This window comes from Megalopta genalis, chromosome 5, assembly GCF_051020955.1.
Source record: "Megalopta genalis isolate 19385.01 chromosome 5, iyMegGena1_principal, whole genome shotgun sequence".
In the NCBI taxonomy this organism is placed as follows: domain Eukaryota; kingdom Metazoa; phylum Arthropoda; class Insecta; order Hymenoptera; family Halictidae; genus Megalopta; species Megalopta genalis.
This window is the reverse complement of record NC_135017.1, coordinates 14,630,044-14,652,273: the sequence shown is the minus strand read 5'-3', so window position 1 is coordinate 14,652,273 and position 22,230 is coordinate 14,630,044. Positions and strand designations below refer to the sequence as shown.

Here is a 22,230-nt window from a genome sequence, read left to right as displayed (position 1 = left end):
TTCTCTTCTCTTCTCTTCTCTTCGCTTCGCTTCTGGCGGTTTATATACTGCGGCTATTTTCGGTTGGAATTCGACACGAGATTTTGCTATAGCCGCTACATCGTTCCCGACAAAAGTCTGTCGATGATCAAGAACCAATACGCTGGCGTGGCCGGGGAATTACCGGTTTTATTGGAAATTATAAGTGCATTCTGTCATCGACCTAAATGGAACCGCGTTACCAACGCGATACCTTTGTGCTCCCATTTTATTTCAGTAGAACAATAACCAACTGGTTTCTCTCCGAAACAGTAGTAAATACTCACCGAAAGAGTGTAAGTCCGAATTATTGTGCAGAAAAGACATCTGAGAAAATATTGTAACTTCCGAATGAGATTATTGTCTTTTTTCATTTTTGTTTCGACAAGCTAGTCCGGAGAACATCTAGAACAAAAGTCTGAGGAAAGTTTGACCAAGCTCCAAGGACATGATAAATCAATCGATGCTTGTGTATATCCGAGTCTCTCCTGATATAAAATGATTATTCGATAGTTTCACATTTCTGCTTTATTGGTAATACTATATATACAATTGTATGCAACATTATTTCCACCGATTCCCTGATAACAATACAATTTATACAACGTTCAAGGTAACTTATTACTTTGTGGTAACATTTTGGCACTACCACTACAAAACGGTAGATAATGTTGTTTTTATACGCGCCAGCAGAAGGTATCTGCTATCATCACAGCAACTATCGAACAGTTTCGCGAACTTAAAGTACTATTTGGTAAATATCCCCTTATCGTTGCTCATCTAACAAGGCTGCTAACTGATCGGGTCTGGTTACGGGTAGGGTGCAAGCCCGACGCCGACAAACGTAAGCCGTGGCTTGGTCGTTCGAAGTTTTCATTTTGCTCATGTGCTCGTTTTTACGGGACAATAAACCATCGGTTTTGTCTGGGTCGGCCAAGATGAGGACTCTTCCCGGTATCAAACGGTCGTAGACCACTCGCAACAAATCCTCAGTGTCCTTTGCGCCCCGTTTTCCAGCTATGAAGATCTGAAAAGTGCGAGACATCTACTTACAATTCATCAATTTACTTTAAATAGTTTCCAGAATCTAAACTTGCGCTAACTAGGGCGAGCACCTCAAATATCTGGTTTGATGTTGATAATAGCAAAAATTAGATAGAAAATTCTGAAGAAGACCAGGCAATTGTATTTTTGGTACTCGAGGCTACATGAAGGTCAATAGAAAGACTTAACACATTTTCAATATTGAATTCCTCAAAAGCTAAAACTGGATGGATAACAATGGTTATCGGATTAAAACAGTCTTGCTAGGGATAGTAAGACTTTACTTCAAGGTCTTTCACAACTTTTAACTTTGTTCGTTGCTGGTTAGATCCAGATAGCTTAGATCCACACCGATTCTCACGTGATAGACCCAAATATTTCTGTGGTTTCCACGCACCTGTGTTGCATCATCGTGATACCGAACAAGCGCCGATACTAACTGAGGAACAGCGATAGGTCTCTGCATCAGTATGCGCCTAAGCGCTCCGAACAAACGTACAGCTTTATACTTGAGCTCTCTGCGATCCAAATAGTTGGCTAGTCTCAGTAAATTCCCGGCGGCAATCGAGTTACCGGATGGCTCTGCTCCGTCATGATCTGTAAGATGATAAATCTCGTTGAAACACATATCGCGTATCTCCTTTTCCTCCATTCAAGTTTTGATCTAATAACGTAGCAGCCAAGCGAAATTACCGCGGGTTGATAGACTTAATGGTCGGACGTAATGAAACACTAAGCAGACCGTGCTATAAATATTTGGACATGCTCGGCTTTACTACAGAATGTGGGTTTCCTTGATTTCATAGCTCAACGTGACCACAACTAACGCACACTAGCGGCACAGAATTTTAATCGTCGGGCTAAAATTACCACGAAAGTACTTAAGCGTACCCTCCTTCAGCCGTAGAATTACAGCAGGATCCGACGATGTTGTTGAAAAATATCCGCCGTTCGTTTCATCCCAGAAGAGTTCATCTTGAATGTCTTGCAGCCTCTCGGCAAACTCTAGCCATTTCTCGTCCAGGCTGGCTTCATACAGGTCTATCAATCCTTTCACGGTGAACGCATAGTCGTCTAGGAAACCTGCTATCGGTTCACTCCTAGAAACGTGAAGGTAGGACAACCTATTACCGTTACCCTATGTAATTCCATTGTAAAGGGTCTACATTTTATGAAGCGTGCATAGTTCGTCAACTAGTACTATACCGATGAAATACTCACGTTTGTACAATTGCATCGCTGTCGCCATGATAACAACTGCGGAGCAAGACATCTTTAGACTTGTCAAAGAGATAACGCTCAACAAATTTAGCAGCTTCTACTGCACATTCAATATACTGTTTATTGCCCACTGCAGTTCCTCCGCGGGCTAGACCACTTATCATGAGACCTGAAGAAATTCATTACGGGTACAACAATATTTTATAAGTTCTCTAATATGGTTCATCTTATAGAATATACAATAATTATTTTACCATTCCATGCTGTAATTATTTTATCATCTAAGTGAGGCCGTGGTCTTGCAGACCTAACTTCATACAAAATAAAGCATGCTTTTTTTAAGTACTTCTTCACCTCTCCAACCGTGAGATTAAAGTGTTTAGCCGTTTCTTCTATATCGTTGTATGCTATCAGTACATTTTTCCCTTTCAATTCTCCATGGGGATCCTAAGTCAATAAATTTTAGAATAATATACAAATATACTGCAAATATATACATGTATAAGCGTATATATGTATTATAAAACGTACTTGATATTTCTTTACATTTCCGGATTCTTCTACATTGAAATGATGACAAAAAATATCATACAAACTGTTTTTCTCATTAGAAGTCTCTTTATTCAAAGCCGACCTAATTTCTTCAGCAGTCCACACATAAAATGCACCCTCCTTTTTGGCGGACGCATCATGCGTAGGATACGAATCTGCATCTTCAGCACTGTAAAAGCCTCCTTCCTAATATGTGTGACAAAATATATTAAATAAAAGAAACTGCCCATGCACACAGATATGAAGTACATACCTTGTGCCGGAGGTCCCGTAACACGTAGGTAGCAATATCATCGATAACTTCAGCGAAAAGTACATTCTTTGTTGCCAGGTATGCGTCTGCATAAGACTGCATTAATTGACCTTGATCATATAACATCTTTTCAAAATGTGGAACATGCCATTCTCCATCTACAGAATACCTCGAGAAACCCTAATTACAAATTAACATAGAATTATAATTTACAAACATACAACTTCTATATTCCATCATACATTTGAATTTGAAATTCTTACCTGACCTACATGATCATGAATACCGCCGTACGACATTTTTGTTAAACTGTATACACACATATTTAGACATTTCTGAGCGAGTTCATCGGTAGGTTGACGCATGTACATGCTGAACAAAAAATTAAAATTCACTGGCTGTGGAAATTTAGGTTTTAAACTAAATCCACCAAATTCAGGTTCAAATTCGCTAATGAGTTGCTGGACACAGATCATGCTGCACTCCATAGGTGGTGGGCTTAATATCTGTATTATAAAATCAATAAGCAATGATAAATTCAAATATATCAGCAATTAAATGATTTGTATTCATGCAGAAGTATGTGCCTCATTATCTTACCATTGACGTTTGTGCGATCTCAGAAATATTTTGTAAAGTTTGAAGATTAACAGAACTGGACTCGATCATTTTAGTCCTATCCTGCTGCCACTACAGAATATAAAAATTATAAAAATAGACATTTTATATATCTAATTTACTAAAGTAAAGAGGCATTTTCATACTTTCCAGGCAATATTCAATAAAATGGTCTTAAATCCAGTTAGTCCGTATCGGTCCTCTGGAGGAAAATATGTTCCTCCTATTATGGGCTTTAAATCAGGAGTAAGGAAGACACTCATCGGCCAACCACCGTGACCAGTCACAGCCTATGTTAAAGAGTAGTTCCAAATTAGTAGCAGCACCCAAGAATTTTCATGTAGATTCTACCTTTTTCTGAAATTCCTGTGTAGTTACCTGGATAAAAGTCATGTATATCCTATCAATATCTGGCCTTTCTTCCCTGTCTACTTTGATATTAACAAAATTTTTATTCATAATTTCAGCAGTTTCCTTATTTACAAATGATTCTTTCTCCATAACATGACACCAATGACATGTAGAATAACCAACGGACAAGAAAATTAATTTATCCTCCTCCTTTGCTTTCTTCAAGGCTTCGTCACACCATGGATACCAATCAACAGGATTGGTCGCATGTTGTAATAGGTATGGAGACTTTTCTAAAGCAAGTCGATTCTTAGTTGACTCTAGCTTGTCTGTCGACTTGCTCGATGAAGCCATATTTGTTGAAAATGGTAGACAAGTCAATGGTATTTCATCTGCCCTATGAAATGATTTATTTTATTCATTTATTTTTACATTAATATTGTATAAATTTGTAACAATCTCACACAACAAGTATTAAACAAGAAAAGAGCATAATATTATGTAATACAATATATTTCATGTGTCCTTATAAACATTTTCATTCAAAGCAATCAATCATCTATCTATTCAATTATCTGTTTATAAAATAGTAATGTGTACTATTTTACTAGTTCCTATATTTCGAAAACAAGATCATTTAAATTTATATTTGTGTGCTACCTGATCAGTCGATGGGCACCAATTGATAAGGAAGCACCTTGAAAGATATAGTATTTCGCGCCACGATTGTAAGTGCACAGCTGTTTAGATAATTCGCATGTATATCGAATTATTGACGAAATACAACATCTTCCCAGAGTCATAACAAGCTTGGCATGGAAATATATTTGTCGAAAGTGAAAATTCCGATAGCTTTGCTGTAAACATAATTTGGATGGTCATCATTTGATTTAAATGAAACAACAAACCTTCGGAATACGAACTAAACTAAAACATTATGTTTCTAAAACAAAATTGCACATAAATATTTTATTTTAAATACTCGAAGAATTTATTTGTATTTATGTACAAAGAAGAATAAAAATCAATTAATCTAAATATATTCGTCATTGCGTTGATAGCTGTAGAAAAATACAAACTAAGAAATGTTAGATATTACACTAGCAAATTTTACAAATTTTGAAACATTTGATATACTTGGCGATGTTAACGATCAATGTGTTCGACAATACGTAAATAGAAAAAGGTATACACGCTATTTAGTCAGATCTCAAAAGCATTTATTTACGCATGTTCGTGTTCCTATTTGCGTACTGCACTGTATGCAAATTAAAATAAAAATGGCGGATCCCTCTTTGGACTAAGGTGCATGCAAGATACAATACACTTTGACCTTTTCAGCCTTAAATGTGGATGAAATGTAAAATAAAAAACATGGTAAACAGCATGATAGGTATGAACGGTACCACAGTTTGTATGACAATTTACTTTATTTCAAACACACTATCCACAAAAAGAACAGAGTTCTGATTACGAACATTCACTTACGAGCAAATTTTTAATTGCATCTTTTTGCTGCAAGAGGCGCATGCAGTATTTCTGGATAAATTCCTATCCTAGGGACAAGATGGCATAAGTACAATAATACCTCAAATTTTGTTAGACTCCCAGGCCGCAGTGCGCTCCGTTATCAAGAATAGGCGTAGAAATTGCTTTACTCTGATTAACAGACAATTCAACGCTAAGGCAGGCATCACTGCAGATTGAATGCGCAGTAAAATGGTGGGGATGTTTGCAATAGCTAATGGAGGTAGAAAAATCGTGCAAAATCTGAGGTATTATTTTATGTACATTACGTATGCATATTTTGGTTAATTCGATGACGTCATAAATATAACTGGCCATGACCATGCGCTTTTTTTCTATTGCTACTTTGTACATACGTCACGTCATTTCTACGCAGCCATGTTTCGCCTACTTCTAGCAGCCCTAACAACACATTTTATTAATAAAATTACTGTTAACAAGAACACGTTGTTGTACAAGTATAATTTAATATATACAGGATGCTCCAGTCTTTTCCGCAAACTGCACAAATCCCAAATGACAACGGACTGCTTATAATCATATTGGTCCGATTTGCGGACGCATGCGCATGAGGAATTGGTTAAACATCGAAGAACGACAGACTTAAGTTTCTGGTATGTATTGTGTATTCTGTGGTACAAACGTATTGTCAAAAAATGGCCGCTGTACATAGAGAAGCTATCCAAAAACAAATTCAGCAAGATTGGGCAAATCGTGAATATATTGAAGTTATAACTGGTAGCATTAAAAAGATAACCGATTTCCTTAATTCTTTTGGTAATACATAGGAATTATTTTATTCAGCATATATATTGACATATAGATTTTTGACATAAATTGTTCCATAAAATATGAAGTTTTTTTAGTTTATTTCAAATTGATTGATTAATCTTTTGAATTTAATAAACAATGCAGTGAGGATTTTATTATTAGGATACCTTAAAGAACAATTTAACATTCTAGTCTTGGCTAAAAATAAAATCAACAAAATTTGGATTCAGATGTATTATACTTGAATTTAAACATCCAGAATTATTTAAAAATAATTAATACAAACCTTGTTTTTAGATATGTCTTGCAGATCAAGAATAGCTGTATTAAATGAAAAATTGACTACCCTAGAAAGAAGAATAGAATATCTCGAAGCATGTGTAAGTTGTTGCTAATTTGTCTTAATATAATCTATGCGTACTTATAATCTGCATTATTGCCATTTTCACACAGGTCACAAAAGGAGAAACACTAACTTAAATTAAATATTAACAAAACTACTACTAAAGTAGTAGTAGTAATAGTAGTTTAGTAAGATTTTTGTATTTATTGGGCTATATATAAATAAATGTACATTGAGACATGCGACAATGACATTTACTATACTTCAATGTAGATTCTACGTATTACGCTGTTTTTATTTACGTCTGTAATAATGTGTAGCTATCCTTTTACTTCCCACATACGGTGTATCATCCCATTTCATTTCACGGAACATATAGCCTATGAAATTCTTCTCAAGTCCAGCAGCGAACAATCCACCCATAGCTATTGTAGGGAAGGATGCCCACCTGCGTGCGAGAGGCACAACAACAGCCGCTGTAAGAACATATAAGGATATTTTCTACAATATGAACATAACTGGTGTTGTAGGTAATAATGAATGTGCTAGAAATATTTACACACTTGCTAGATAAAAATTGAATGCATCATCCCTGCCTCTATAATCTTTAGCTGTGTGTTTTATAGCTATGTACATCGCAACTAGGGCAGGCACTGGAATCGCATAATATAATGTACGACCTATTGCATGTCGAATTGTTTTACACTGGGTTAAATGTGTTACATCGTAGTATGCATATACTAACGACCATCCGGCAGCAAAAATAGTAGGATATTTCATAGCATCCCATGCATTGTCCGGGAAGTGTTTAGCCTTATATTCTGACATGATTCAAGGTCATATAACAAACTATTTTACTTTGATTGCCACTGTTTCCTCAGCTGATCTTGTTTGACATTACATAACAAACATCAATTTTATCACAGGTTAATAATTCGGTTATTCTTTTTCAAATCTATACAATAACATGAACAATCTTATATTTGTTTAAAATATATTCTAATAAATGTATTGAAAATAATTTGTAATAATATATACTTACGCAATATGCAGGATTACCAGAAACTGGAGAAACATACGTGCATTAATAAACAGTACGGTTTATTGTCTCTAGTAATGTAACCTTTTTAACCTTTCTATCCTGTGGTACTGAGAATGATTGATCTTCAGAGTTATGTATTTAGAAAGAAAAAGAGCGATAATAAAGGCAGACCGAAAACGAGCAGAAATACACTCTCTGCAGAAATGCAAGTTTCTTTATTTTCGGTCAAGATGGCAATACTGTTGCAGCAGCAATTCGATAAATTAATGATGACTATATATATATATATATATATATATATATATTCAGAATTTTTTGTTATAACTTCTTATTAAAGCTTTATATGACCTATGTTTACATAACATTTTTTTCTTACTTTGTGCCATAGAATATAATGACAAAGTTTGAACATTAAAACCTGGGACACCCTGTATACAATGTAATTGAGTAGTTCTAGAAGCAACAAATTTCAATGTCCTTTATTTTGAATACAATTTATTCTATACATCTTATATTACTTATTACGTTATTATAAATAACATTACTAATTTAATTTATTGCTTAAAAGGTATCTTGTTAGAAGGTGCTGGCAATCTATATGGTGCTATTTCAACTTCTGCTTCTCCAAAGCTATCTACATGATAACAAAAATATTCTGGATTTTTGTAGTCCTTGTTTTTGGCAGCACCAGGACCTACCGCTGTAAAATTAAAAGTTTATTAACTTTCAAACAAATTAAGACTTCGTTAAAATATAAAAGAGGATTATATAAAAAATGTAAACATATTGATAACTTACGTTGGCTTGGAACCTTAACACAATTGTCACTGAGACCTTTGACATTTCCAATTGTTGCGGATTTTTTACTTGGTTTCGGTGACTTTGCTTTCGCAGACAAAGTTCGCAACAACAAGTTTGGTTTCTAAAATTGTTACTTTGTTATTTTATTAACAACAAAAGGTTAGGACGGAGAAAAAGTAACCAGAAAATCTGTTCGTTACAATATAAATAATTTTTGTACATACCTGTGACGAAATTATGTTTGCAATAGGGCGTAACATTTTTCCTACAAAAATGACAGTAATTTTCAATTTAATGTTAATATGTGTAACTACAATATGTGTTGTTCTCAATATTTATATAATGACAGTATATCTAATGTGAACTAAGGTTTGTCCAAGTTCGCCAGAGTTACCGTCAGTAGGGGAAATCTGGTGAAAATACTGTCACGTAGCATTCGCGTGTAGCTATCTCACCATATTAACTAATATTAATGAAACATAGCTCAAAAAATAGCTCTTTAATTGCCCATATTTGCTCACCAATTACAGTAAATCCTCCGTAGAATGCATATAATGACAATTACATTAACAATCTTAAGAGTGACTTGTCCGAGCGTAAAAAACTCTATACAAACGGCTGCACGCAACATTAACACCGCGATGGCTCCTGACACTCGTTACGATCATTTCGGATCGACGATAAATATGGAAAATAAATATCTTGAAAACAGTTTTTAATTTAATTGTCAAAATTTTATTGAAGTATAGAAAAACATGATTTTCGCGGACATTTACACGTGCTTGGTTGTATATGACCCAATATCCACGTGAAAATGGATTACCTAATATTTATGCTTCGAAAGTTTTTCTTAATCTCGAGTTGTGTTAGTTAATTCTGTTTAAACGTTAGATAGTAAAACAGACAAGAGAGTATTAGAAAGTTCCATTAGGAAAAGAAATTTTCATAATCATTCGAAACAATAAATTTATCAGTAGAATATTTATTAGTTAGGGTGTATTTTTCAATAATTCGCGTTTTCCGTTTGAATTCAATTGCCATTACATTTCTTCCTCGAGTAATTAAATTTCTGCACCTTCGTCGAAATAGATACATTTCGAAGAATGATTTGAAACTAATAATTCCTGTTTAGCTAGGATTTTTAGATATTCTTTATTTTCAGGTTAATACTACGAATGTAAGACAAAAATTATGCTGTATATTATCATGTATATTATTATGTATATGTATTGTTAATTGGTCACTGTACTCGCTGCGATAGTAACAGTAGTTCTTGTAATAATAGTAGTAGTATTTGGGCAGGCTTTGCCGCCCCAACGATCAGCGCAGATGGGCACATCCGCGACTTGCAATAGCGTTGCGAAATAATCTCGCGTTGTTTCACTTCATTTTCAACAGAGATCAAAATTAGCGCAGCGAACAAAATCATCGCGATTATCATTAGCATTGAAATTAATTGTTTAAAGTATAGCGTCACGAATTAAACGATCGCGATATCATTTTATTTGACATGCACGATAGCTTTAAAGATAGTGTTGCGAATAAATACGACTGCGTTTTGAGTTGGAAAATTTTGAAGATTTTTGAAGTCCACTTGTTTTTGGATCTCTAAAGCAGCAATCTCCTCGCGGCGAGACCTGGGCAATCGGTATCATCCTCGGTTCAGAAAATGTTGCGAATTGCAATGTGTTTTGAGTCGAGGATGAGATACCGAGCTAATAGCTGCAAATTTTGAATTCTTTTCTGTATTGATATTTTCTAATCATAAATGACGTTATTATGGTATTGTTTATTGATTATTAATTTATAGGAATATAATTGTCTTTCCTGTGTTTCTTCTTTAAACTATCGCACATTTGGTGAGAGCAATTTTATGAGTACTTATGCCAATTGATATTGTGTAGCCATGAACGATATGTTCTCCTAGTTCCTTATACATATATTTTTTTATTCAAATTTCATTGTGTTCGACGAAATTGTCGCGTGTGAAAATTTCAGCAATTGGTCAGGTGAAATGAGTAATTCTTTGCTAGATCATGCAGCACGTTTTATGTATTATTCCAGAAATTTTGTCTTGTTAAAAGTCTCCAGCCTCTCGTGAAAGTCCCTAGCAATTGCAGATCAACAATGGACAATGAAAGAGCAATTGTTTAAGCCAACGTACATTGAATTAGAGCAATTTTGTGAGTATTTATGCTAATTGATATTTGGCAACCGTGAACGTCACGTGCTCTTAGTTCCTTGTATATTTGTTTATTGAAAACTCATCGTTTATCGATGAAATCGATGGCCGTGGAAGTTTAAACAATTGGTTAGTCGAAAAAAGCAGTTCTTTAGTAGGTGTAATACAGAGTACGTTGTGTGCATTGTTTCAGAATTTTCGTATTTTTAAAAGTCCCCAGTTTCTCATCCATTTTTTGGATGTATTTCTCGAGGAGGATAAGGGAGCAATTAAAACTAATTGGCTAGCAATTATGGGCAATTAAAGAGCAATATTTTGTGCTATGTTTCGGTAATACATATTGGTTAATATGGAGAGCCAGCTTCGCATGGGTCCGCATTGGGATTTGGTGACGTAACACAATAACCTACAATATTATGGATCAGCAGCACGATGATCAGTGGGCATCTATATGAAATGACATCGTGTCCGTGACGCTGTATCCACCAAAATATACATAGGTACAATGATACTGTACATAGGAACGTAGAGTTCTATGTAACGTCGCTTTGTCCCTATATGTAGTAGCGGATTCTTCCGACAATGTAGCGTCGGCGCTACTGTGCAATGTGCAGTGCAATGCAACTAACTAACATACAACGAACAAATCTATGAAAACAAATTCCGCATAAATTAGAATTACTACGAGGAATAAATTTGAAACATGTTTTAATAATTGAATATTTATGCATCCTTTCTGTGTTCGATCGTATCTCGGCACGATCGACGCCGGTACCATTATAAAAGCACACGTCACGTTTTCATGGGAGCAGACTAGCATGAACGTTAACCAGCGTGTGTTAGGTTATGCGGTAACGTTATCTGGTTCTGACGTTTCTTTTACGTGTCAATTATTTAATCTTCCGATTTTGTATATATCGGTTTCTGATTTCGTTGCGTGCACGTGCAAGTACATTGTCCATAAACTTCCACATTAAACGGCACCATCTACGTTTCACGTGGGGAATCGAGATATATTCATAGTTATCGTTCTACTACGAGGAGAGATTAGACAGTTGGACTGCTAGAATATATTTGCATACGTAAATATGACGTCTACCTTACAAAAAAACGTTCTGTCGCTGTTCAAACGAGATTTTTTATGGAAAACTGTTAATTCCGCTCATGTTAGAGATTATAATACTTCGCGCCTATTTCATCAAGTCGCAATAGAGTTTCCGTACGGCAAGAGAAACTTATTTCTCTCGGAATATTTCAAGTAAGTATTCCTCTGACAAACTTATATGAATTATGTATGCACGTACTGTTTAACGGGTGAAAGGAAATCGCGAAAGTAGTCGCCTATTTAGCGTTGACGTCTCTCGACTGGCGATGTTTTATTGTCTACGTACGGTAATGTCTCCCTTATACCGACGCTCGGATTGTCCACTAAAATGGACAATTTGGGAAGAGGAGATACGATTATCCGAGCCTAGCGGCTCCATTTTTATAATTGTGGACGATTTATAACTATAAAAATAAACCGCAGGGCTATCGAATAATCGTATCTCCTCTTCCCAAATTGTACATTGTTGTGGTCAATCTGGGCGTCAATTAGGGAGACATTACTGTATTCTTATCGAAAGATTTATCGTCAAAATGTAGCACTTACGTTACAAACGGTGCCGACTTTCTGCATTCATATTCTCGAATCGACAAGCATTTTGATGAAGTCGTGTTTGCTCACGTCAGGCTTGCAATGTATTATTGTCTGTGTTCCACGATGCGTTACAACTACGGTAATAGATTTGCTTATTTCCGAGCCAAGTAATTCTTCCACAGCCTGCGTCAAATTACATTCTTATTGTAGTACAATTTAAAATGATCAATTAATAATCGTCGAATATTCGAAGCAGAAATTGTTCAATTAATCTATGTTTTCATTGAGCGAGAAATCGCGATGCAAATAACTAAAGTCATTTAAAAACTGTAAATGACGTGAAAATAGACATTGGACAACATGTGTAATTATTCTAATTAATATGGCAACGTGTTGAGTTTTATCGCTTCGCTTCCATGTTTTTCGTCTCGTCATCTGACAGTACACGCATCCTTGACGATACACGTTGATCTGTAATCCGACTGATTTTCTAAGGTCATTCAAGAGCGATCATGATCGTTCAAAAATGCTTATCGCTGAATACATATTCTCGAATTTTTTTTCGTAAAAACTGCATCTAAAACAGCGACTCCGGGTCTCTCCGTTCCATAAATATCCTCAGATTTAAAATGCTTGGGTAGTTTTTCACAGAATTTGATAAAAAAAGTAGAGTTGTCAGAGAATGTAGCGATTCTGAGTATCATACCGGTTCTAAGCTCTCTCGAGATCCTTCTGATCTTTTTAATTCAGATCTCTCGTTAGAATCATCTCCTTCGGATCTCCCTTCGGATTCTTTTTGTTCGGGGCTGCTCGCCGATGGGTTATATTCAAGCATTGACACCGATCGTAGTTACAATGCACGTAATAGGAAACGTGCTGTTAAAAAGCCGATCTAACCTATGGAACCGTTTCTCTGTGTCCGGTATTATTATTTACATAACAATTGACTGATCTCTCCATGATACGCTTCGTCGAGCATGGCCATAGATTCCCAGTTTTTCAAATGTTATTTTAAGATATAATTCACACACGCTTCGGAAACAGAGATACCTTTACATATGTACTAACGTATACATATAGGAATATTTTTATATATTCTTATTGTTACATATTTAGTCTACTTGTTTGAAGTTTACTAACGGGATAGATGAATATTGGAGCTTCCTTTTCCTCGCATCAATTGTTTCAAGAAAGCTTTATTGTACATACAGACTTAGTATAGAAATTACAGATTTGATAAGAGCGGCAATTACCATTCTATGTAAAAATGTGTGTGTGTGTGTGTGTGTGTGTGTGTGTGTAAAAAATTATGAATAAAAATCTTTAGATTACGAGTGTCATAAATCGTAGAGTTTATTCATCCCGTTTATTATCACGGTCGATTATGTCGGTATATATTTCTTATTTGAAATAATTCGGTTAAGATAAGCGTGTAATGTTGCTGATAATTCTTGTGCAAGTCGTGCTTTCTTTTCTTTTAATCTTCTGTCAAGGTCGTTCTCGATATTATGACAAAACTTAAACGACAGATTTTACAATCTGCTTTTGCAGCATCTTCATTGTCATACCAGTACATAAATGTGTAAAGCGTGAGATAAGACTATCAGATGTAAGTTCACCCTGTATAGTTTCGTTATATAATGTTAATTTATTATGTAAATACAATTCGGCACACAAGATTTATGACTTCGAATTTGCATCTTTTGTTTGCGTACTTAACAATTAATTCGCGTTCTTACAAGGAAACGTATTTTTTCAGATTAACATGTGCAGATGTGCAGAAGCTGAACTATGCCTCACACTCTACGTTCACCAGTAAAGATGAAAGTCGTGAAATGATGGCTATATGGCCGGATATTGTTCGCAGTCTTACAGATGTTGACCGTAATCATGATATGCTAGATGTTTCCAAAAGGATGGCAAAGGTGCTGTTATTATAAATCAAAAACAGTAAAATAATATTGTCCATTAACGATGAAATGATGATTATTGAAAACAATAAATAATGGTTTTAAGAAAATGTTTACTTCAAGAAATATTTCGAAAACATGTCAAAGTAGTGTTAGTATCGCTTTCACAATATCTTAAAAGTGGGACCATAGTAATTCGAGCAAAAGAAATTTTATAATAATAAATAAATCAAACAAAATTCTGATTTGATTGTAATAAAATTCACATAGCAAACAATAACGTCATTAAATGTTAACTAGATATTTTTCTTTAATTTCCAGGCTTTACAATATACTGTACCTACAGGAAAAAAGAACAGGGCATTGGCACTTGTACTCGCGTACAAAACTCTAACTCCAGAAAATCAATTAACCGAAGAAAACATACGTTTAGCACGAATTCTAGGCTGGTGCATAGAAATGGCATGTTCTTTGTAATATTTTTTAATTGAATTTATCTTCGTATCGTATAGCATAATATTATGTAAATAATTATAAAATTCTTGATTACAGTTACAGTCTTTCTTTACAATAGTTGATGATATTCAAGATCACTCGCTAACACGACGTAATCAACCATGTTGGTATTTACACAATAATAATGGACTTGCAGCTATTAATGATGCTATATTAATCAAAATGTATATATACAAGCTTTTAGGGATACACTTCAAAACGAAAGAGTGTTATGCAAATCTTCAGAACTTATTTTTAGATGTAAGTAACCAGTTCTTGTATGATTGTCAAAACCAATTCATTGAATGATTAAATGTATTCATTGCAGTCTACGTTAAAAACCGTAACAGGTCAGTCTCTAGATATGATGGCAATGGATGGTGGATTTGAAAGGAAATTCAATTTAGATCTTTATACAATGGACCGATATAACGCGATTGTAAAGTACAAAACAGCTTACTATACATGTGTACTGCCAGTCACAGCTGCTATGTATTTTGTAAGTTCACAAAATCCATCTTTGCTTAATTAATACGAATTGTTTTATTTACGCACAGTTCATAATACTTCAGGCTGGTATAAAAGATCCAGAAATGTATAGACAAGCGAAAACTATCTTATTAGAAATGGGTCACATGTTCCAAGTGCAGGATGACTATTTAGATTGTTTCGGTGACACAAGTCGTACTGGTAAAGAGAGTACGGATATATCACAAGGGAAGTGTACATGGCTCGTGGTTGTAGCTTTGCAACGTGTAACGCCGAAACAACGAAAGATTTTAGATGTAAGTATACGATTAATAAAATCTGTTCATCAGGCTCTAGTCTAAACTCTATAAAGAATAATAATTATTAATGATACGCAGGAGTGTTACGGACAAGTGGAGCAAGAGAAAGTGAATCGCGTTGTACAGCTTTACAATGAACTCGGTTTACCAAACACTTATACTATTTACGAAGAAGAAACGTACAATTTATTGAATACACACATACAACAAATATCACGTGGACTTCCGCACAAACTATTTTTGAAGTTACTCTCAATGACGTATCGTAGGGACAGTTAAAAAGTGTAATTTAATATTAATTAGGAAGAATAATCTAATTTATTCTGAAACCAGGAAAAATATGCATACAAGTTACAAATTTATTGATCAGTTATAGTCTATTTTTTTAAGAAGAACTAATTGAGTAGCATTAAATTATTACAAAGGTGACAATTATTATTAACTATTCGATTTGCAATGGCAAATAACGAAGTAATGAATTCCGTATTCGGAATTAATATTTTATGCAGTATACATACATATATATATATATATACATATTTTTTCAGAATATTTTATTTTTCCTCCATGGAAAGCATTTGTACGAATTTAATATTCATGTTAAGGTTTCTAAAAGGTTTAATCAAGTTAAATAAATTTCTTAATTTCATTATCTAGGTTCTTCTTTTATGTCCCACGGTTTGCTTCATCACCTTCCTTTTAAATCCAAATGGTTGACGTTTTTTCACATTATGACGAATTTTCGTGCGCACAATTTGTTTCAATTCTCGTCTAAGGCTCTTGAACTCTTCGTCCGGCATAGATTCTTTACAAAAGAACGACACTGCCTCTGTAATTTTATAAATATTAATATGTGTAAAGCCATTATCTCTTTATTGTTACTTACAATTTACATACCATTAAAACGTATATCATTATCATCGAAGAAAAATTTATTCGTTGCTTTAGATACATGTGGCTGTGGCACCTCTTTCTTCAGTTCAATTTCTTTATTGTCATTCTCATCGTCGGATGAATCATATTTAAATGGATTTTTCGTATCAAAATTAAATTGAAATTTTTTACTTTTAGAGTCTATAGTCTTTGCACTATATACTTGCTCCTCTTAAAATATACAAAAGTATTAGAAAAATATAAACTAATAAGCAGGCACTGCAAATTGTAAGCTACGCCATGAAGAAAACCAACCTTTTTCATGAACTTCTTCTTTTCCAAATGTTTTTAATAAACTAAATTGACCTCCATCTTTCAAGCTTTTTGTCAACGAGTCTGATACAGAGAAGTAAATATCTTTTGATACTTCTGCAGATGCAGTTTCCACAGTATTTTCTGTAATATCCTTGTTTTTCTTCCTCTTCTTAATTCTCTTCGTATCTGCTTCAGATGTTTGTGGAACAATTTCATACTCTTTATGATTGCTTTCTGTAGGATCATATCTAATCATCTGTTTCCTAAAAAGTTAAAGTATGTAAGACTCTAATACAAATATTTTACAAGATACCTTTTATATCGTTTGTTCCTTATGCCTTTACTTTGCGATCTTTGGATCTTTATTCGCTTCTTTGCTTTTGAAAGTCTTCTGAATTGGTACACCTAAAATATTTTCTAGAATATTTAGCTGCATTTTCTTTTCTTTCTGCAGGTCAGTTTCATCGTTGTTTGCCGTTGCACTATCTTTTTCCAATGCATCATAATCATCCATGAAATGTTCATTTATCTTAAATCGTTCATCATTTCCTAAAGTAATATTACGACTCTGAAATTAAAATATTTAATTCATAATAATTAGTATCGTTGAACAGCTTGTAAGTAATTTCACTACCTTTTTGTCAGATCGAAAATTGTCCAATTTCCAAACTGGTTCATTATTATCTTCATCATCGTCGATAGTATCATCAAACAAATTATGTTTCCCCTTCACTGCTTTCTTCTTAATTTTAGGTTTCAATATTTCATCAATATTTTCATCAAATATTATTTTATTTTTGTTCAATTTGTTATCCTGCAAGAATATATGAGAATTGTTTAATTACCCGCGAATGGAAAAATTAATGATTATAATGTATGAATTTTAATATTTACCAAGTTCTTCAGTGCACATTGCACTGCAAGTTCTTTAGCTTTAAATAATTCCTTCTTTCGTTTCAATGACTCCAGTCGCTTCTTTTCAGATTCATCAATTTTATTCATTTTTACATCTACTTCGTTTTCATAATTCAGTATGACCATGGTGATTGTTTATTTGACATAATTCTAGGTTATGTCGACTCATACGAATGGTGGACTTACTCGTTCTGAACTCGTTGCACAAACTGGAGGGGGAACTTATAGAAAGATGTACGCACAGATGTATGCATAAGATCATTTGATGCAATTGGTTAAAAATAAGATTTTCGGACTTTGCGTATGAAATAATATTGATTAAATTGAAAGCAATTATTCCATAATTGAATAATTATATAATCCTATGAATTCATGAATGCAATTATTCAAAATTTAATAGTCGAACAAAATGATTTCATTTTAATTTTTTATTTGAATCAATACAAATGTATGCATCTTTGATAAGATCCATGTATAAATGAAACCAGGCTTCTTGTATCTTGGCTCCAAGCTGCATGTACTAAATAATAAATTAGATCATAATTTAATAATGGTGAAACTGATTTATTACAAGATTTAAATTTCTAATACTATTCAAACTGTTGTAACGGACTTACATAAAACATTACAAAAGGGGACTTCCAAAATAAAATTTTGCTTTCATTATCCTTGTGCCTGATATAAATTCCTTATTTTGATTTATTTAGAGACAACATCTGTAATATAAAATAAATGAATAAACAATGTAGAGAATTCATCGAATCAAGGATAATGATTATTAAGTGAAAACCTTCTTCCGACATTGTTTGCGATCATGTATCATTTCCCTTCTTTATATCCTGGAACAAATATATAAAAATTAGAATAATTTCAAGATACATTGAAAGTATAAAGAAGACTTACCCAACACATTCTATATATAAATATTCCGACGATATCTTGGGGTCTCTTCTTCCACGAATGCCTGTTTTACACTCATCAATAAAGTCCTTACATATTTTGGTTTCCCCTCTGTATGCCTATATAATACTTCGAAAGCTTTAGCTATCTCTAGATCATCGCTCCATTTATTTTCTTCTTCAGCCTCTCCGATTTGCTCTTCTTCCTCCTCTTCCTCTTCTTGTACTATTGCATCTTGTTGTATTTGTTCTTGTTCTTCTGAATACACTTCTTGACAATCTATAGCTTCGACCTCCGAAAACTGTACTTCAGCTTCCGTTATAACTGTTGTATCATTGTCTAGGCATTCATCGTGGCCTGTAAGCATGGCAACTAACTCATTTATTTGCTCGTCCTCTTCGTCTAGATGCTCTTCCATTGTTATTTCTTCGGATGATTTTGTTATATTGTTCCAAGAGTTCCTAAGAATTCTTGCATTTATTTCTGCCCACGACTCGCCTATTATTTCTACATAATCTTTTATGGAATAGTTACTGTAAAATTCACTCAATCCACCATTATACTCTGTCATTTTCAGCAACATTTTGAGGCAGAATGATTTTTTCATTTTAGCAATTATTCCTTGATCCATAGGTTGAAGTAACGCTGTAGTATTGAGAGGCAAAATCACGATCTCAAATTGTTTGTCACGATGGCATTCTTCCATTAATTTGATCCCCCGATAATTATCCAATAGTAAAATAACTTTTTCCTGTAGACCGTTCTGGGATTGATAATGTTTCACAGCTGGTTTAAAATCATTCTCATACCAGTCTAGAAATACCGTTTGATCCATCCAACATCTCTTATGGAATTTAAACACTACCGGCATATCATCTTTGAAGCTTTTCAGTACTCTTGGATTCTTAAGTTTACTTATGACCAGTGGCTTTAACTTGTGCAACCCAGTCGCATTTGAACATAAACCTACATTGACCACTTCGTTCTGCGTTTTTTTCCCTTCGCTTCTCAATCTCGCGGATTCTGCCAATATTTTCGTGGGAAGGAACTTCCATCCAAGTTTCGATCCGTTCATATTATAAATGTTATTCCATTGCAGTTTTTCTTCTTCAATCTTTTTGTGGAATTCTTCGATGAATTTCTCCACAGACGACGCATCGGTGCTTTCTTCTTCATTGAAATCGCTTAGCAGACGTATGTTGTGCCGAATCTTAAATTTCTCCAGCCAACCGTGGCTTGCTTTGAACGTAGACGAACAGCTAGTGTCTTTGCTGATCTGAAGCGCTTTCTTTTGCAATAAGCTGTTCGTAATTGGGATTCCGAGCGTTCTCGTGTCTCGGTACCACGAGTACAATTGCGCATCCAAATCCTCGTACATTGGCCTACGGACCCTCTTTCGTTTCTGTACATCAGGACCCTGATATTCCGGGAGCCCTTTTTTTCGGATTTTTCGTACGGTACTCGGATGGATATTGTACTCGTACGCTATTCTGGATACAGAAATTCCGCAATCTAATTTTTGCACAATTACTCGTTTCTGTTCTATAGAGAGAGCCGACACGTATCCACGTCCACGTTTCTGATTTTGCATGATGCGAACGGAATCAGAGACCCAGCGTTTCCTCCGTAGCGTCGCAATATGGCGTCAGCTTTAGCACCTTATTTTCGTTCTCGTCGTTTTACGGCTCCGCCTGCTCAGTGGTGGAGCAGGAAAAATGGCTTGAAACAAAAAAAAAGGGAGAGAATTGTATTTGCATTTGTTTATGCCACTGATTTGCTTCGTAGAATAAAAAACAGTTAATTTTCAAGGAATGAAATGTTATCTTTCATTTGAACAGAAATGATTCGTGCCGCTTCTCCCATAAGGGTCTATGCAAATTCCGGCACGAATTTTCTGCTGCTCCTAAATAGCCGAATAGCGCCACTCCAATGCAGCGGCAAAACGCTCAAACTGTTCGCCAAATACCGACCAAGAAGTCTTACTATTTACCGATAGATGGCGTTGGCAGTCAACTTCAAGGCATTTACCGATCTGTCGGTAATTTGGCTAACAGTTTGAGCGTTTTGCCGCTGTATTGGAGTGGCGCTATTCGGCTGTTTAGGAGCAGCAGAAAATTCATGCCGGAATTTGCATGGGCCCTTATGGAAGAAACGGCACGAATCGTTTGTTCGAAAATTCAACAGTGAACATAAAACTGAAAATAATTTGTAATTAATTAATTCTGACTCGTGTATGCAAGCAATTATTATAGACAAAGTGCTAGAGACCTCTTCTGAATTTCTCTCATGTTGTATATTTGTGATGTCATAGAATTAATTATTAATTAGAGCTTCCTCTTACGTCATAAATGATTCTTGCGAAATTTGCATCCGATCTTGTGGAAAAATCGTAAGAATAAAAATAGGGAGAATATCCCTACTTACATCCAACTCGCACCCACCCATCTCCACTCCTACGTTTAGCCGAATTTTTAGAATATGCACATACGACACGATATAGCCTCTTTTCGAAGTAGCCCCCGAAGAAATGATTAATAACTCATTAACCAGGACAAATTTGTAAATATTTGCAATTGATAAATATAGAATGGATCTTTGGCAACATCGAATGGTAGTTTTGGATTAGGGTTTGCATTACTTTAATTAATTATAAATTATTTTCAGTTTCATGTTAAATATTGAATTTTCGAACGAATGATTCGTGCCGCATTTCGCACAAGAAGCCATGTAAATTCCGGCACGAATTTTCTGCTGCTCCTAAACAGCCGAATAGCGCCACTCGAATGCAGCGGCAAAACGCTCAAACTATTCGCCAAATACCGACCAAGAAGTCTTACTATTTGCCGACAGATGGCGCTGTCAGTGAACTTCAAGGCATTTACCGACCTGTCGGTAATTTGGTGAATGGAGCAACAGTTTGAGCGTTTTGCCGCTGCATCGAAGTGGCGCTATTCGGCTGTTTAGGAGCAGCAGAAAATTCGTGCCGGAATTTGCGAGGGTCCTTATGGAAAAAGCGGCACGAATCATTCGCACGATTTTTCGATATTTGAACACAAAACGGAAGATCGTTTATAATTAATTAATTACGATTCAAATATGCGGGAAACGAATGGAATTACATTGTTAGAGCCCTATTCTTCATTTTGCAATCATAAAAGTGCACATATTATGCCTGTGACATAACAAAATTAATTGTTTTATATGAACATTTTGTCTCCAGCAGGCATTTTACGTTAAATAATTATTTACTTTATCGCTTCGTTCTAGTCATAATTTTGTACAATCCACGCCTACGATACAGTTTATTGTACAACGTATGCGGTGAAATAACTATTTCGATTGCAAAGTTAATTTGTTACCGTTCATTCTACGAGACCTATTTCTATCCCTGCTCTACGATCCTACGCTTCTCGATCTCAGAAATCGTTTACATAATTTTTCGATGCCTCGTTCAATTTTAACTTGTACCACTTCTTCTTCGGGCAATTGTCCGAATAATCATCGACTTTTACTACTTTCCCTAGATTTCTGGAATTTCTAATTTTGCGACGTCCGATCCGTCGTTGACTTATACTAGCTTCCCCCAAAAATGTTCGACACCTGTCTTTGCAACGACTTATTCTACTCGACAGAACTTGGTAACGTCGGAATTTATGCATGTAGTACGAGTCA

At 34.9% G+C, this 22,230-nt stretch overlaps 5 protein-coding genes across 20 annotated transcripts; 2 read left to right on the top strand and 3 right to left on the bottom strand.

The window, feature by feature from the left end:
• Positions 1 to 531: 531 nt before the first annotated feature.
• On the bottom strand, positions 532 to 5,911 carry LOC117226892 (spermatogenesis-associated protein 20). 7 transcript variants are annotated; one of them, XM_076521409.1, is made up of 13 exons: positions 5,546 to 5,911; positions 4,718 to 4,914; positions 4,085 to 4,454; positions 3,853 to 3,996; positions 3,689 to 3,778; positions 3,352 to 3,594; positions 3,089 to 3,268; positions 2,815 to 3,021; positions 2,538 to 2,730; positions 2,284 to 2,452; positions 1,954 to 2,186; positions 1,460 to 1,659; positions 532 to 1,045 (listed from the first exon to the last, which is right to left on the bottom strand). In XM_076521409.1, the coding sequence occupies exons 1-13, from the start codon at positions 5,585 to 5,587 to the stop codon at positions 785 to 787; spliced, it is 2,529 nt and encodes an 842-aa protein (XP_076377524.1). In that variant the 5' UTR covers positions 5,588 to 5,911; the 3' UTR covers positions 532 to 784. The 7 variants fall into 7 exon arrangements, with proteins under 7 accessions (XP_076377524.1, XP_076377528.1, XP_076377525.1 ...); XM_076521413.1 differs by having other exon boundaries at positions 5,646 to 5,910; XM_076521410.1 differs by lacking the exon at positions 5,546 to 5,911 and adding an exon at positions 5,195 to 5,538.
• Positions 5,912 to 6,212: 301 nt separating this feature from the next.
• Positions 6,213 to 6,981, top strand: HSPC300 (haematopoietic stem/progenitor cell protein 300). The gene is made up of 3 exons (XM_076521425.1): positions 6,213 to 6,361; positions 6,653 to 6,735; positions 6,809 to 6,981. Exons 1-3 carry the CDS (start codon positions 6,241 to 6,243, stop codon positions 6,833 to 6,835), a joined length of 231 nt encoding a protein of 76 aa, XP_076377540.1. The 5' UTR covers positions 6,213 to 6,240; the 3' UTR covers positions 6,836 to 6,981.
• Positions 6,883 to 12,522, bottom strand: NdufV3 (NADH:ubiquinone oxidoreductase subunit V3). Of its 6 annotated transcripts, none has more exons than XM_076521423.1 (6): positions 12,375 to 12,522; positions 8,766 to 8,806; positions 8,539 to 8,662; positions 7,741 to 8,440; positions 7,262 to 7,653; positions 6,883 to 7,174 (listed from the first exon to the last, which is right to left on the bottom strand). In XM_076521423.1, the coding sequence occupies exons 2-4, from the start codon at positions 8,799 to 8,801 to the stop codon at positions 8,295 to 8,297; spliced, it is 306 nt and encodes a 101-aa protein (XP_076377538.1). In that variant the 5' UTR covers positions 8,802 to 8,806; positions 12,375 to 12,522; the 3' UTR covers positions 6,883 to 7,174; positions 7,262 to 7,653; positions 7,741 to 8,294. The 6 variants fall into 6 exon arrangements, with proteins under 6 accessions (XP_076377538.1, XP_033337529.2, XP_076377539.1 ...); XM_033481638.2 differs by lacking the exon at positions 12,375 to 12,522 and adding an exon at positions 12,028 to 12,225; XM_076521424.1 differs by lacking the exon at positions 12,375 to 12,522 and adding an exon at positions 9,063 to 9,204.
• Positions 10,701 to 16,207, top strand: LOC117226867 (Farnesyl pyrophosphate synthase). Of its 4 annotated transcripts, none has more exons than XM_033481631.2 (7): positions 10,701 to 10,724; positions 14,122 to 14,287; positions 14,594 to 14,734; positions 14,825 to 15,028; positions 15,096 to 15,266; positions 15,340 to 15,552; positions 15,634 to 16,207. In XM_033481631.2, the coding sequence occupies exons 2-7, from the start codon at positions 14,198 to 14,200 to the stop codon at positions 15,832 to 15,834; spliced, it is 1,020 nt and encodes a 339-aa protein (XP_033337522.1). In that variant the 5' UTR covers positions 10,701 to 10,724; positions 14,122 to 14,197; the 3' UTR covers positions 15,835 to 16,207. The 4 variants fall into 4 exon arrangements, with proteins under 4 accessions (XP_033337522.1, XP_033337523.1, XP_033337519.2 ...); XM_033481632.2 differs by lacking the exon at positions 10,701 to 10,724 and adding an exon at positions 10,835 to 10,852; XM_033481628.2 differs by lacking the exon at positions 10,701 to 10,724 and adding an exon at positions 11,330 to 11,981.
• LOC117226869 (uncharacterized) lies at positions 15,340 to 20,224 on the bottom strand. Of its 2 annotated transcripts, XM_033481637.2 has the most exons (8): positions 18,449 to 18,500; positions 18,276 to 18,374; positions 17,638 to 18,178; positions 17,378 to 17,557; positions 17,088 to 17,311; positions 16,744 to 17,006; positions 16,453 to 16,659; positions 15,340 to 16,384 (listed from the first exon to the last, which is right to left on the bottom strand). In XM_033481637.2, exons 3-8 carry the CDS (start codon positions 17,782 to 17,784, stop codon positions 16,209 to 16,211), a joined length of 1,197 nt encoding a protein of 398 aa, XP_033337528.2. In that variant the 5' UTR covers positions 17,785 to 18,178; positions 18,276 to 18,374; positions 18,449 to 18,500; the 3' UTR covers positions 15,340 to 16,208. The 2 variants fall into 2 exon arrangements, 1 of the variants encoding a protein (XP_033337528.2); XR_013033252.1 differs by lacking the exons at positions 15,340 to 16,384; positions 16,453 to 16,659; positions 16,744 to 17,006; positions 17,088 to 17,311; positions 17,378 to 17,557 and adding an exon at positions 18,562 to 20,224 and having other exon boundaries at positions 18,072 to 18,178; positions 18,449 to 18,497.
• Between the last annotated feature and the right edge of the window lie 2,006 nt (positions 20,225 to 22,230).